Genomic DNA, 16,886 nt, shown 5'->3' on the forward strand with positions numbered 1-16,886 from the left:
TTTTGCTGGTAAAACGTTTCAAATTAAAAGTATAGGAAATTGAAATTTTATATTCTATTCCAAAACATTATTTTATAATGTAAATATTTCCACAACTAACTATTTGATTAATATATTTATTTAATAAACAGATATAAAATAATTTTATTGTTTTAGAAGAGTATTAATACAAAGATTGTATAAAATATTTTAATATATTTCATGTGCTATATTAGCAAATAGTATGCTAGAAAAATTTAAAATTTGTAAGAATTAACAATAATCACATCATTATTAAAAAACAAAAAAAAAAAAAAACAAGTACAGTAGTAAATTTGCACTTTCCCAAATTAGAATCATTTTGGACATCTGTTTTACCTGGTATACCTGGTACTTTGTTTCAAATTTAAATTCTTATCATAATTTTGTTATTTGGTTTACTCTGTTTTTATACTAATAACAGAAAAGTCCACTAACGAGCCATTGTCATGTATGGGAGATAGAAATTATTCACATAACACTAGCTTGCTTATTTCCAATTAAGTAATAAGCACTGAATAAGGTAGACTGAATAAAAATTGACAATTTTTGTACTCAGTAACTAAATCAATCATAATTTCCACACAATAATTTTTATATGTATCATAACAATAAATTAAACTTTCAGATTTAACAAAACTTTTACAAATTATAACTATTACGTAAAACTATATTGGTTTTTACACATCAGTTAATGAAATTTATAATTCAAAATGACATATTTCATTTGAATACATTAATTTAAATGATATACTATATTTTACGGACTATAAGACGCACCTTAATTTTTAAGCAATTTTTTTTAAAAAAATACCTATAAGACGCTACGGACTATAAGATGCACCTGAATTTTGGAGACAATTTTTCGAAGAAAAAAGTGCGTCTTATAGTTCGTAAAATACGGTACTTCATTTATATTTATTTATCAAATCAAAATATTTTCTTTCAAAGAAAGGGAAAAAATTAATCATATATAGAATGCATAATTGTTTAAAATTCTTTATATTTTGATGTAACCGCAGTTGTTATCCCACTTATACTGAAGTTCATTTTTTACCTGGGAAAAAAATTATCAATAGTATCAATTTTCATTTATATTTCATAATTATTATAAAAAATTTAAAACTTAGAACTAGAACTATGTACTAAATTTATATAATTCAAATTCTTATTATCAAATTCTTTTTAAAATACAAATCAGAAAGACAGATATTTTAATGACATAACAACTAAAATATTACTTGCATAGGATATAGTAAATCAAGATATTTAATTTTATTCAAATTTATAACAATTATTTTTATATTCAAAATATAAATACTTTGCAGTGGCATGTGGTGACATTTGATGATATCATGATTCTATGATACAATGATTCTATCTAGAGCCAGCTGTGCTGGCCCCAGATAGAATCATTGGAAGCATTATATGATATTTTGGTGTGTAACATCTACAAGCTAAACTGTGAGAGGTTGGTGCTCTGTAAATCGCATGCGCAAATGCATATAATCTGGTTGCTTTACACAATTCAAACATTTTTGCCGTGGAAGCTATCCTCTATTCAACAATAGAGCACTTTCATTGGGATTATGCATATATAAACTTATATTGGTAAGTTTGTATATGCATATTCCCCTGAAGTTGGTTCACCCTGTAAGACTGATAAGTGGCAGGCATTTGACCCATAGAACAATTACCTATTCACAGGTTTGCAGGAAATGACATTGAATATTTAACTACCATATACCCTCCACTGTTTTTATTATCCTAACTTGTTTTAATGAAGTAAGATTGAACTTTTCAATAAATACTTGAAATTAATATAGATTAATACAGTTAATTCATTAATACAAAATATAAGAAACAAAAATACAAAATTAAATTATTAAAACAAATGAAACTCATGAAGAAATCCTGTTTAAAAGGTTACAACATTTTGAACAAAATTAAACAGAAAATAATTTTAATATCAATGATAAAATTATTTTCTAAATTAAAACATCTAGGATAAAATATATTTAAAAATATTACAAATTGAAGACTAAATACAAATAAAAATTTGATATCTTCACACATTTTCACAATCACAGGAATACAATTAACATGAGAAGCTTTTTTAAAGAAATATTTTTACAAGAATCTGGTGCATAGGGATTTTTAATCAATTTACATATTCACAAGCAGAGAAGAGCCTCAAAGAAAAGGTCAACTCTGCTCATATTGTGTTCCTGTGGTTGTGAAGAATGTGTGAACACATCAAATGTTTATTTGTATTTAGTCTTCAATTTGTAATATTTTATATATATTTTCTGTTTAATTACTTTATTGTTACAATGTGAATCCGTCTCTGTAAACCAAATAATCTGGTAGACGTATCTCACAGCAAAATCTGGTTAGCAAATTGTTTTTATTTACGATAGACCTACATATGCATTTTGGGTTGGTATAATGTGATCGCAACCCCTCTTCAGTGAATTCACCTCTATGTAAACCACAAATATTATGTTTAAATTAGTGGCTGGGAGGGCAAACCTTCCTCATCCAAACCAGTATCTTTAATACCTTTTAACACATTAACCAGCAGATAATAATATTTACACACATTTAACACTTTTTTTTTTTTTGATGAGATGTACAGAGAACATAGACACAATGTGAGAGGTCGAAGTGAAGTGATGTGACTTCACTTCGACCTCTCACATTGTGTCGAAGGACATATCACCAATGCTAACTAGGTGATATGCCCTTCTTCATACTAGTAGACTCAAATGACTCTTAATTGTACAAAGTAGCTGAATTCTGAACATTGATAAAACAAGCATTCACATATTGTACTAATAAGAATTGAAAAACATAATAGATATAATCCAGCATCACTCAAACAATATCTAATTCAAAGATACATCGATAATGGTGAGCAACCCAACCTAATACCAATGTACAACAAAACATTCTAGCTAAATCTAGATGGGTGGTAGTGGACTTTGGCACAAGGTTTAAATCAGTATATGAAGAAATAGCAAAATAGGAGTCAAACTTGCATATCAACATAATAGCATGACTTACCAATCAACTTTTACACAATAGCAAGGACACACAATATTATCTAAAGCACCAGGCATATATCAAGTCCCAATTAAGGACAATAGATTTGATTGTGACCTGATTTACATTGGGGGTACAAATAGATAAATTTCTAGTAGAATAAATGAACACAGATATGATATTTAAAAAAAAAACAATCCACCACACTAGCCATATATGCCTCGTGGGTGAAGTTCAACTGGGGTGTATCTCACTGGGCTGATTTTGAGAAGCTAAAGAGAACATTGACCACTGCACCCATTTTGTCCCACCCCAACTATGATAAGGAATTTTACTTATTTACTGATGCAAGTGACAAATGTATAGGTGCTGTACTTAAGCAAAGGAATGACCATGATAATCTCTTACCAGTAGGATATTATAGCAAATGCCTGAGAGGGGCCCCTGTGAACTGTAGAAGCAACTGTAGAGAAAGAATGTATGGCTTTGGTGCTTCCACTAAGACACTTTCGCTATATGATACTAGGAAGACCTATTAGAATCTTCACAGATCACAAGCCATTAATGTTCTTAAAAAATATGGAGAATTGTAACCGTAGACTCATGAGGTGGGCAATAAAAGTGGCCGAATATAATTGCATTGTGGAACACATAAAAGGCAAAGATAATGTTATAGCTGACTTTCTATCACGAAATGGTAGCTCAAACCAGATGAACAATCATGTAGTGGATGGGAATATCAGGGATTGCATCATCAAATCACAGAAGGATGATCCAATATTTGGCCCGATAAAACGGGCAATCCAGAATAATACTCGTGACGGAGATAAAGTAACTCTACCAATAACTAACTTTGATATTATTGACAATTCGCTCTTTATAAAAGGAAAGGAGGACAACAGGAGAGATAATAAAAAGGAATGCATTGGTGATGCTGCAACTAGGACAATCATTAATTTGTTTCACGATAGTGATATGGCGGGCCACATGGAACTTGAAAAGACTGTAAATAACATCTCTAGGAAATACTACTTTCGCATGATGTGGAAGAAGGTAAGGGATTATATCCAGTCATGCAAAATGTGCCAAAAATATAACAGACACACGGGGAAAGCCCCCATTCAAGAGTTCAGTCATGCAAAGTATCCAATTCAGATGGTGTCTGTTGACCTAATAGGGCCTCTCCCCACTTCCAAACAAGGTAACAGATACATCCTTGTGTTTGTCGATCTCTTTACAAAGTATGCAGAGGCAGTACCAATCAAGAGGCAAACTTCTGAGATAATAGCAGATGCACTGTTTAATCATATTGTCTGCAGATTTGGGTGCCCAAAGGAGTTGATCTCAGATAGGGGACCTAATCTCACTTCTAATATTATGGAGGACACATGTAAAGTTTTGAATATTAAGCATAAGCTGACTACATCATATAGGCCGACATCAAACAGCTCAGTGGAACGGGTAAATCAATGTATCATCAATATAGTTAGTAAAATATCAGAAGGAGACAAGGAGAACTGGGACCAATATATATTTCCAGCAATGTTCGCATATCGAAATACTGTCAACTCCTCTACCCACGAATCCCCAAACTTTTTAATGTATGGTTTTGACCCAGTACTACCTGGTGAAATTGCCATTGAAGATGCAAGTGACATGGGATGCACCAATGAATATCGGTCTGAACTGATAAAAAGACTAAGGTTTGCCAGAGATGCGGCCCTGGAGATAAGTCAGATTGAACGTAGGAAATCCATTCAATATTAGAATAAGAACCGGAGAATGAGGAGCCTGGGCATTGGGCAGCGTGTCTGGCTCTTAAGACCACCTAATGACCCGAAAAAGAAAAAATTTTCCCCTCATTACAAAGGTCCATTCCAAATCATTGAGATTATTAATGAAGTAAATTATAAAATTTGCGGAATGCGAGACGGCTACATCCAAACTGTCCACGTTGATAGGCTAAAACCTTTCTTGGGCTCAGTACAGCCAAGAAGGATGTGTGTATATCAGAGGGTGGAGCAAAACCCTCCAAGTGAATTTAATCCTTGGGATTCCAAAGATGACTGTGATCAAGATCTGAGGTCAACTTTACGAACTGACCCTGGCAGGCATCGATGATGGTGTACTGTTAAAACACGCATGTGGTGATTTGTGATCTAACAAAGAGATGACAAGAAATACAATAAAAACGTTCTTTATTTCACCCGTGGTCTTTACAATAAGCAGGATTCTTATGGATTCCGATGCTCCTCGTGGTCCGTTCGTGCTCTTGTACAAACAATTAACACTAGACCCAGGCAGAATGGTTGACGTGATTCCCGCGACAATAAAATAAAAAAAAAAAAATGATCAATATAAATCTACCACGGTACAAAAAGGTCTTATATCTAAAGAACTAAAAACTACTTATGCTAACAAAAAAAGGGAAGAAGGAAAAGGATAGAGAATAGGACGAGTATATCGATAGAATAAGACAAGAAGGGTACCCAAAATTGGTGAACACTCTTGTGGTGGTGGTGGCCGAAATATTTCTTTCGTGAGGGTTGAGGAAAAACGACGTAAATATCTTCAATCAAAAACTTTCCTATAACTTTCCAGAATTCCTGAGATCAAAATATTCAGTCTTAGCTTGACTAGCATTCTCTCCAACTGAGGCTAAAACAGTCTGGAGAACTCTACACTGCGTCTTCTTCCTTCGACGTCCCAGCTAAAAGTGGCTTATCCTTTCTTACTTTTGCCCTCAGGGTTACCACCTTTCTTTTGTGTTCGAAGTAGGTGACTCACCACCCATACTAAGAAGTTTCTAGAAATTGAAAGACAAAAGAACCGAGAACAAAGAAGGAAGAAAGTATAGAAATATATACATATATATTAGATATATACAAATGAAAATATTGGTGTACTACCACAGTACCTAGCAACATGCAAACCCCAAAACATTGCCCACACAACTTACGTGGAAGAAGAATTGACTACCGAGCCATGGTTCAGGGAGGCAGGGAGTAATACATTATCACCTGCTATTATGTTATGTCTTAGAGGGGGAGATATGTGGCAGTAACCACCATGATGTATTTATTTTGTGAATGTCTATATGTGATGTTTCTCTTATGAATAATAATAATTTTAGTATGTTTATTATTAATGTGCTTGTCCGTGTAAATAATTGTGGTTGTTATAATTTTTCTCTATATTTTTGTTTTTCTAAATTGTGCATTTAAATGTAACACAAGGGGGCGCTACAGGTGATGTATATATAGGGGATGTAAAGGAGCATGGGATATCTTTTTCCTGTGTGAGAGGTGAAGAAAGGACCTGCTTGAGGAGGAGAGACCAAGTAAGAAAGGAAAGGATAGACCAGGTTTGAAATTCCTAAAACATTATCTCTACAAAGGCAAGAAGTTGGACTGGACACCACTAGTTATATGTATTGTGAATATCACCAATGCTCCCTTGCTGGCTGTATACCTAAGTTTTGTATAATTAAATGTTTTCTTTGTTCTTAGTGTTGACTGTTTCATTGTGCTCAAAACTCAACACTCCGCAATATTTTTCTGTAAATGATCAAAGTGAACTTTAAAAGGGACAATACAAGAATTTTAGAGATATTTGAAATTTATAAAACAACACTGAACAAGATCTGTTTAAATCATAAGGATTATGACTTATTATCAACCACATGGAAGTCATATTACAACTCCCAAACAAAATTAAAACCAAAACTAAACATAACAGAACAGCACTCATAACGTCTTCTCCCCATTTTTGTTTATATATAATAAATAATTATTTTAATGTGCATTTATTTGTGATTAAACATTAAAAAGAACAAAATTTAAATTCTTATGTTAATTCCAAAATTTAAAAATTATTCTAGACATATTTTGAATATTTTAATGTTCCAGAAATAGAACAAAAATACATTAATATATAGGTAGCCTGAAGTTGATCTGTAAAGCAGTTTGAAAAATTTGTCCAATCACTATATAATTGTGCTGGAAAGTGAAAAGGTTGTGTGCACACTATTTTTATAATTAAGTAGTAAATATAAAAACGACTGAAGTAGTAACGAAACTAAAATGAAATATCTTAACCAAATTATTATTGCATGAAATGTATTGTAAACATTTCATGCAAATAATAATTGCTGCAGAGTTACATCAAAACAAGTATATATATGACCAACCATTATTTATGTTCATGTTTTTTACTTTTTTATGACATTACAGTAAGACCCCGCTTAATGCGGAGGATGTGTTCCTAGACGACAAAGTGCTAAGCGAAACAGCGTTAAGCGAGACCATTTTAACTTAACATAGAGTAAATAGGGATAGGGGAACATGCAACCAAAAAACATAAGCAATTTTATTATCATTTTAAGTTATTTTTATATAAATTTTTGCATAATAATATATCTTAAATAACAAACATATGCACACAGAAATGTAAAGTTAATTTTTTGTGAAGAAGGTCCTGGCTCTTCTGAAATTCTTGTTTTTTGCGATGAAGTTGTGTAGTTTCATTGGTCACTTTCTTTTTCTTTCCTTAAGCAAATGTTGGTAGCAGAAGATTGATAGGATGCCAAAGCAAATGTTGGTAGCAGAGTTTTGATAGGATGCCAAAGCAAAATGAAGCATCCAAAATGCTTCATTTTGCTTTGGCATCCTATCAAAATCTGCATCATTCACTACAATTTGATCAACGATTTCTGTTGTAGTTGTACGCTATATATTTTTGTTGTAAATATAAATTTAAGTTTAGTTTAGTATCCTTTTTTTTCTATTCTTTGTCTCATCTCCTTCTAGAACTTTCTTGCTTTGTCTTTCTGGTTCATTATCCCTTGAGTGGGATTACCAATTCCAAGAAAGGTGTACGTAAACAAAAGGCGAGGCAAGGCCCTGGGGCCGAGGAACAAAGGAAAGAGACACTTTTGGTGGAAACTCTCAACGAGGACGGACGGAGAGAAGGAAGGCACCAGAAAGCTAGCACGACAATCGGAGACCACTAGGTTTCGAGAAAGAGACTTGGACTCGAATTCTGAAGAATAAGGGCGGAATTAGGGTAGCCACTCGATCGAATTTTTCACAATTGACGGCTACTTTCACCCCAAGGAAGCTAGTGAAAGAAATTGAAAGGAGTGTCGACAGATAACACTAGGAGCAACATTCACCCCAAGAAAAAGCATCAAACTAGTATCTCACCCAAGTCTTTGAAAAATACAGGAAAGTCCCAGGTATTTCTACTTTTTTTCTTCTTCTATTTTCCATCTTCTCTTCTTTCCTTAGTTATAATTAGCATAAGAATTAGTTTGTAAGTTTCGGCCCGCGTATAGTTGTCGCGCTCGTTGATCTTTTGTTTGTTAGGATAGATTGTAACACGTGTGTGTATAGAAATCACTTGTAGTTGTTGGGATCCAAAGAACCTGTTTAGAGCAAAAATAAATTACTTTGTTACGAGAATAAAATCTAGTTATTTATTGTACTTGTCGCCCTAAACTTCACACTGTTATCATTACCGAACGTTTACTAAGGAAAACTGTTGAGAAATTTTTTGGGTTCATCTTCAGAATCTCTATTTTCCAGTTCTACATGAATTCCTTGTTCTACCAGTTCTTGAAGTCATCGTTGGTAAGGCTCTTACCAGAAATCTGCAGTAACTCCCAAATATCCTGCTCGTCTACATCTCCTGTATCGAGTAAGTTGACAATTTTGTCAACCTAACAATACAGCAATAGGCTCTTCTCGATGAGAATTCTTGGATACCTCCAGCCATAACTTTTTCCACACTCCGTTCATGCATTTATCAGTTAATTCTTGCCAAGTGAAGTCGATATTTCCTAAGGCATCCATGATGTTATATTTTTTCCAAAATTGCACAAAACAAACATAGATTTAAGGGAAGTATAGCACTATGACAAATTGCCACCTTTTGCTGATTGGTTCGTGTTTGGGAATAATTGTATTATATATGAATCAATGAAATAATGCATTAATTTGAATCAGTGTAAATTTTGAGTGTTTTTTAGGCGTCAAGCAGACCGTGTTATATTGAATCAGCGTTAAGCGAGGCAGCATTAAGCGGGGTCTTACTGTACTTTGTATGAGTGCAGTAGTCTGATTTACAAATGAGGAACATAGTGAAATAGTTTTTATGTATGGAGAACGTCACTGCAATGCTTATGTGGCTACAAGATTGTATGCCCAAATTTCCAAATTGTAAAATCATATTAATGTTGAGAGACATCTGCATGAAACTAATAGTCATCTTATTTTCAGGCAATCTGATGTACTATCTGCTGTCCATGCAATCCTTGTGGTGTACATGTTTACATATCTGCTTAAACAGTACCCAATGACTGTCTCCAGAACCTACATGCATGCTAAGTAGAAGTTGCAGGTTTGGGTCTTGTTCCAAACTGATCTTTTCATCCAGAATACTCTAAATTTATTTATTTAATTCTAATGATTAAATTTAATACAAGACAGTAACTTAACCATCTACCTTTAGTCCAAATTACATAGCTTTTGTATATTTAATTAGCCAAAATGTAGCCTGATAATAAATCTGGCTTAATTATTTGATGGGCATAGATATATATTTGCATTCATATTTAATTAAAATACAAAAAATTTTTTAATGAAAGTTCTTACCAATACTCTGTCAGATGTTACTAGTTGATAAGGTAATTTTCCATCTTTAGTTTTCACTTCTAGCAATTCAGAACAATGAACAATCAAAAAAGTAATCAATTCCTTTTGACGTTCAATAGGCATATGGTTTTGTAATGCAGCTTCATGAAGTATAGTTTTCCCTCTATTGTCTTGTATTAATTTTGCAGTGCTGCTATCACATCCTTCAGTTAATAAAATCTAAAAAATGAACTTATTGTAAATACTTTATTTACTTTCAAATATCATTTATTTAATCTTCATTAAATAAAATAAAAAAAGAGATTTATATAAAACCTGTGCTTAAAAAAAACTCAAAGTAATACACAAGCAAGACACTATAAACTTCTTTTTATTTCTTTTGTTTAAAATTTTTTGAAGTATTGAATTATTTTATCTTTATTAAAACTTTACATTAATTTTAATATTAAATGAACATTTTTATAGCATAATTTTTTTTGTTGTTTCATTTACAGCAAAAATTTAGTTTCAGTTCAAATACATAATACCTTAAGAAAATATACCATGGCAACATTCTGGACACTTGTTAGAAGAGCATATTTGTATTGCAATAGTGTACTGTATATAAGACTGAAGGAATGTAGTAGAATTAAAGAAATGGCCAAAACCCTGGTATACAAAAGTAGCATGATAAAAGGACTGATTAGAAGCTATGAAAGAAGCAGACCAAACACCCAAAACAGTAGACTCAATACAGTTCAGTTATTTTATTTGTAACATACTAGAAGTACATACATAGCTGGTGCCGAAAAACATAACCAGGTTGTTACACAGACAGAGGAATAAAATACAGAACAATACAGATTACAATGATAGTTACATGGTATAATTTAGTCACAGTTTACATTTAACAAGAATGAACATTATGAAAGAAATGGCAAATCATAAAGGCTCTAAACTAATTTTCAAAAGAGTGCCAAATATTTACAGTATATTGAGGAATGAAAAAGATACATTAAAGAAAGAGAAGAAAGCAGGTGTGTGCAAAATACCTTATGAAAACATGCAGTTAGGAATACAGAAGAATTATATTGGTGTCACCAAAAGAAAATTAGGAGTTAGACTTAAAGAGCATAAATATAGTGTAAAAAAAGGGCCTTTACAATATAGTACTATCCCAGATGTCACAAACTGAAGGCAGAGATAGTTAAGGTAAGAGTATGGTAAAACGGGATGAGACAGAGGTAGTTAAGACCCCCCCCAAACATTGGCACTGAATGCTTAAAAAATTGAAATATATAGAATTAGGTTAGAAGATAAATGTATTAATACAAGAGATGCAGTTTATCATCAGCGAGAAAGTTTATTGTAAAAATGGAAGCTTCTTTAAAGAAACTCCTATTTACCACATTTGCTGTGATACACAGTCAAACTTCTATATAACAAAGTTGCTAAATCCTGAAAAAAATTTTGCTATAGGGAAAATTTGTTATACAGAAATCACACTTTTTGGTAAATAAAGTATTATAAAATGTGCTCTTTGTAATATGCTTCACACTTACTAAGAACATTAAAATGCTCATTTGCATTTTTATGCATATTTTCCTGTAGGTCTGCATCATTGGTTAATTTCATAATTGGTTTGTGATTTGTTATTATGGTTGATAAACTATTTTCAGGAATTCCACACTTTGCTCTTTTTTTGTGCCTTTATCAACTTCCTGCAACACATTAATTGTTTTAGTAATGCTTAAACACTATATTAACAATTCTTCAAATTCCAACTGGAAGACTTATTAAATAAAATAAAATTTCACTAACCTCAAAAATTAGTCCAGCAGTTGTCAGAATTATCACTTTTCTAACAATTTTGACATTAATTACTGTAAATTGTTTCTGTCAACAAGGACATTCAGACCTAATCTCCTTCCCTTCTTTACAACTGGTAGCCACATGGAGGCAGATTACATGATGATTTTAAAAGCTACAACCATTATTTCTCACATCTGGGCTGCAGTTTTATAAAGGGTTTACACATTGATATTTGAAATCGAACCTAAATTCAAACTCACCCAGATGGAATAATCAACTTTTAACAATCAATGGTTGTTATAAATTTTAAAAAATTTGATGTATAGAAATTTAACTTCATTATTTACAAGCAATTTTACATGTATTTTTGGCTTAAAGAGCAATGTATAAAACAAAACTTTGTTATACAGAGTTATTTGGTATATAGAAGTTTGTAATTGGTATGTATGGTCGTCGGAATTAGATTAAGAAGGATGGAAACGGATTCTTGTGAACAAGTAACAAGCACGTCTTTATTGAACAAGAAGCGGTACAGAACTGATTGTGGTGAGCAGGCGCGCTACCAACATAACATATAAGAATTGCCAGAGATGGCACTGCAATACATAGCATCATTCCCTCCTAAAGAGAATTACAAACAAACATAGTCTTGTAAGTAAGTAAGGGTTTTACGATGTCTACGACTTGATTCTTGAGTATTAGAAGAGTCTGAAGCTAAGGCAGAATCTGAAGAGGAATTTTTCATGTTATCTTTCTGAGGAATGTTATTGGATTATTTTCTTCTTTTTCTTCCCACCACAGCTGAAGAGGAACGAGTGAAGCACCTTGAGATTTGAGGGATGCGGATGATCGAGATCTCAGTTGATCAATATGTCGTTTCCATATTGAACTGTTAGGAAGCTCAATGTTATATGTAACAGGTGAAAGTTTCTGAATAACTTTACCTGCAACCAAATATTCTTTAGAACAAAAGTCATGAGCAAAAATTGTGTCTCCTATCATAAATGAACGCTGTGGACGAACTACATTGTTATTCGATAAGGTTAAAGGACGCAACAAATCTAGTCTTGAGCGAAGTTTTCTGTTGAATAGCATCTCACTTGGTGTTTTACCAGTAGAACAGTGAGGAGTAGAACGATATGAAGTAAGAAATTGAAGGAGGGATGTCATTAAATCCTTTTCACGAATTAATTTTTTTAAAGAAGACTTAAACGTTTTGATAAATCCTTCAACTGCTCCATTAGTTGCAGGATGGTACGGCAGAGAGAATGTCTGACAAATTCCGTTCTGAGCTAAAAACATTCTGAATTCACGAGATGTGAATTGAAGGCCATTATCAGAATGAACATGTAATGGAAGGCCATGACGACTAAACCAAGATCTAAGTGCCAGAATAGTAGCGGAAGAATCTGTGGATTGCATTATTTGAATTTCAGGATATTTAGTTTTTGCATCAATACCTATTAGAAACATTTTTCCAAGGAATGGACCAGCAAAGTCAATGTGCAATCTACTCCAAGGCTCTTCAGGAATTGGCCATCTTAAAGTATTATTAGAGGGAGGATTTCGATGGTATGACTGACATAAAATACATTCTTTCACTGTTCGTTCTAGATCACTATCAATGCCTGGCCACCAAACAATTGATCTTGCTAACATTTTCGATTTAACGATACCTTGATGTCCAGAATGTAATTCAATGAGAACATTTCTGCAAAATTTTTCAGGAACAAATATTCTATAAATATTAAGTTGCCTTCTAGTGAAAGGGAATCCTCAAATTTAAGAAATGGCTTAACAGTTGTATTTATCTGATGCCAATTATTCTTGATACACTTACGCAAAACATTGAAAAGTTTATCTGTACAACATGCTTCTATAAAGGCACTATTGGTAAAAGGAAGGGAGTCAAACTGCAAATTAAATAATGAACTTGGAACTGAGTTACTAAAATCTTCTATGAATAAATCATTAGTAGTATTTCTGGAAAGGCCGTCAGCTATGATATTAGTTGCAGAGGAGATGTACTTGATTGTATAATTATAGTCATTCAGTATGATGCTCCATCTTTGTAGTCTAGCAGCTACAATCTCATTCTGTCCTCTTTTATCACCGAAAATTGCAAGTAAGGGCTTATGATCTGTTTCTAAGATGAAATGGCGACCAAGAAGATATTGTCGAAATTTCTTGATACCAAAAATAATGGATAATGCCTCTTTCTCTGTCTGAGAATATCGACATTGAGCAGGTGAAAGTAAAGCATTAGCAAACGTAATAGGACGTTTTACATTGTCGATAATATGGAAAAGAACAGCGCCGACACCAAATTGAGAAGCATCTGTAGCCAAGTATAATTCTTTGTTAGGATCATAGTGTATAAGAAGTGTAGCTTGTTTTAATGAGTTTTTTGCACTTTGAAAAGCAGATTCATGTTCTTTTGTCCAGGTCCAAGAACATCCTTTACATAAGAGTTTGTAGAGAGGGTGTAGATAAGTAGACAGTTTAGGTACAAATTTAGAATAATAGTTCAACATGCCTAGGAACGAACGTAGAGAATGGACATTACGAGGCTTATGAGCTTTTAATATAGGATCCAGTTTTGAGGGTAAAGGAGCAATTCCTTGTTTTGAAATCTCAAATCCTAAGAATTTTACAGAATCTTGTAAGAATTTGCACTTTCGTTTATTTAGTTTGATTCCTTCTGCTTCACAAATGGATAGGATTCCTTTCAATATTACTGAAATGGTCTGACTGATTTGTACCAGAAGTAACCAAGTCATCAAAATATGGTTGCGTTTTCGGAATTGTGGAGAATAATTTCTCCATAGCTCTTTGAAATAAAGCAGGGGCAGATGCAATACCATATAAGAGACGATTGCACTTATACAATCCAAGATGAGTATTGATAACCACTAAATTTTTACTTTCGTCATCCAATTGGAATTGGTTATAGGCATCACTTAAGTCAAAGGTAGAGAACTTCTCACCTCCAAGTAATTTCATGGAAATCTCTTCCAAACGAGGTATTGGATGGACATCTATTTGTAACATCTTATTCAGGGTTAGATTAAAAAGTCCAGCTATCTTAACACTACCATCATTTTTAACTACTGGAATTATAGGTGTAGCCCAAGCACTGTTGGATATCTTAGAAATTACTCCAGCCTTTTCTAACCTAGATAACTCTGCTTCAACTTTATCCCTGAGGGAAAAAGGAACTGTCCTTGGTTTCAGAAAAATAGGATGTGCATCTGGTTTTAAGGTTAAATGAAGGGATATTGATTTAGAACATCCAATACCATCAGAAAATACAGTAGAGTATTTGTCTAGTAGAGTAAGCAGATTAGAGTTTGTATGTGAAATCCTAGGAGTAATACTGTTGATTTTACATGAAAGCTTTAACTCTCGAATCCAATCTCTTCCAATGAGATTAGCATTACCATGACGAACCACATAAAGGCGAAGTTTATGGCGAGAACGATTGTAAAGAACTGGTACTGTGATAAATCCTAATACATTCAACTTGAAATTTCCATATGTGCAAAGAAAATGTTTAGACTCATGTAAAGAAAAGGATGATAAGTCTCTGTTGAAAGTGGATTCAGAAATGATGGAAAGTGGGGAGCCAGTATCAACTTCAAAACTAATGTTCTTCTTGTTAATGGATAGAGTGAGAATAATAGGTGGAACTGGTGTGGAGACATCTTGAATATTGAAAAGATTAAAATAAGTTGAATTATCTCTCTCTGAATAACCATTCGAATCTTTGTTGGTACGAGATAGTTGGTGTATGTTCACATGAGGATGCTTAGTTTTTCTACAAACCCTTGCAATATGACCAGGTATGCCACATTTATTACAGGTAAATGTTCTAAATCTACAATTCTCACGGGAGTGATCTTTGCTTCCACAAGATCTACAAATGTAAGTACTGGTTTTCTTTGTTTCGAACTTAGTTTTATCTCTAGAACTATTCTCACCAAACTCCTTCTTTCTGTTAGGGAACTTTGTGGAACGAATTTTAAAACAATCGTTTTCGAGTGGCAATTTATTGAAACGACCTGCATCAATCAGAGCTTGTTCCATAGCAATAGCATAATTGATCGCTTTCTGAAGGTCTAATTCCGATTCATTTTTAGCAAAAAGATTTGAATGAATTCTAGGGTCGTACAAGCCTGACACAAATTGATCTCTTAAACGTGTTGCAAGGGAGTCTCCAAAATCACACTTTTCGCTTAAAGATTTTAACCCAACTATGAAATCATTAATCGATTCTCCTTCTTTCTGTACCCGGCGAGTAAAGTTCGCTCTCTCGGAAATTATACTAACTGATTTATTTTTATGAGATCTCATTATACTTTTTAAGTCAGAAAATGTCTTCGAAGAGGGTTTATCAGGTTGACAAAGGTTTCTTAACAATTTATAAGCCACCGGTCCCATCTGACTAAGAAGAGTAGCCACCATTTTTCTATCGTCAGTGATATTAGACGCTATAAAGAATTCTTCCAATTGTTCCACATATTCATCCCAATCACTATTCACGTTATACGGATTAACGTTAATCGTTGCCATTTCCGAATAAAGGAAAGAAAATAATGATAATAAGCAATTCGGTAACTTACGGGTCGAAGGTTCAAAGTCTAGCTTGAAGGTAGCCACGTGTTGACTTCGTCGAGGAAAAAAAAATAAACATTAGTATTCTTGCTGAAACTTGAATAAAATTGAAGAAATAGACTATCTTTAATCCACCTCGTCGCCAGAATTGGTATGTATGGTTGTCGGAATTAGATTAAGAAGGATGGAGACGAATTCTTATGAACAAGTAACAAGCACATCTTTATTGAACAAGAAGCGGTATAGAACTGATTGTGGTGCGCAGGCGCCACCACAATCAGTAACATATAACATATAAGAACATAACATATAAGAATTGCCAGAGATGGCGCTGCAATACATAGCAGTAATATCGAAGTTTGACTATTTTTATATTTAAAATTTATAATTTTACTTCATTTTAATTATAACAACAACACACCTGAATTTTATTTGCCGAGTTTTTTCTCTTTATTCCAAATGTTTTCCGCCTATTTTTGATAGGCCTTCGTCAGCCTATCATTCATCGTTCCAAAATGGAACGTTTTGTTCGAATTCATCTCATTTGAATTTTTAAAAAAATATAGTCAACAAAATTTTTTGTATATTACATAAACAAATAAATAAAAATTACTAAACATGCTATTAACTTACATAATTAAATAACAAATTACATGAGTTTAATAATACAGTAGAGCATCAATTATCCGACCCCCGATTAACTGACTTATCGATTAACCGACCGCGTTCTAGTCGGCAAATTCAAATGTCTGCTAGTGATGTGGC

The 16,886-nt window shown here is 33.1% G+C and overlaps 1 protein-coding gene across 1 annotated transcript in view; it reads right to left on the reverse strand.

Annotated features, from left to right (window-relative positions):
- Positions 1 to 949: 949 nt before the first annotated feature.
- The window catches only part of LOC136981413 (uncharacterized), a 101,971-nt gene continuing 86,034 nt past the window's right edge, over positions 950 to 16,886 (reverse strand). Inside the window, exons 8-9 of the mRNA XM_067277731.1 lie at positions 9,717 to 9,935; positions 950 to 1,075 (exon numbers count right to left, since the gene is read on the reverse strand). Of these exons, the coding sequence (XP_067133832.1) occupies positions 1,019 to 1,075; positions 9,717 to 9,935 (276 nt within the window). The 3' untranslated portion in view covers positions 950 to 1,018. The remainder of the gene's footprint in view (positions 1,076 to 9,716; positions 9,936 to 16,886) is intronic.

This window comes from Centruroides vittatus, unplaced genomic scaffold (assembly GCF_030686945.1).
Source record: "Centruroides vittatus isolate TY-2023 unplaced genomic scaffold, ASM3068694v2 contig_754, whole genome shotgun sequence".
NCBI lineage: Eukaryota > Metazoa > Arthropoda > Arachnida > Scorpiones > Buthidae > Centruroides > Centruroides vittatus.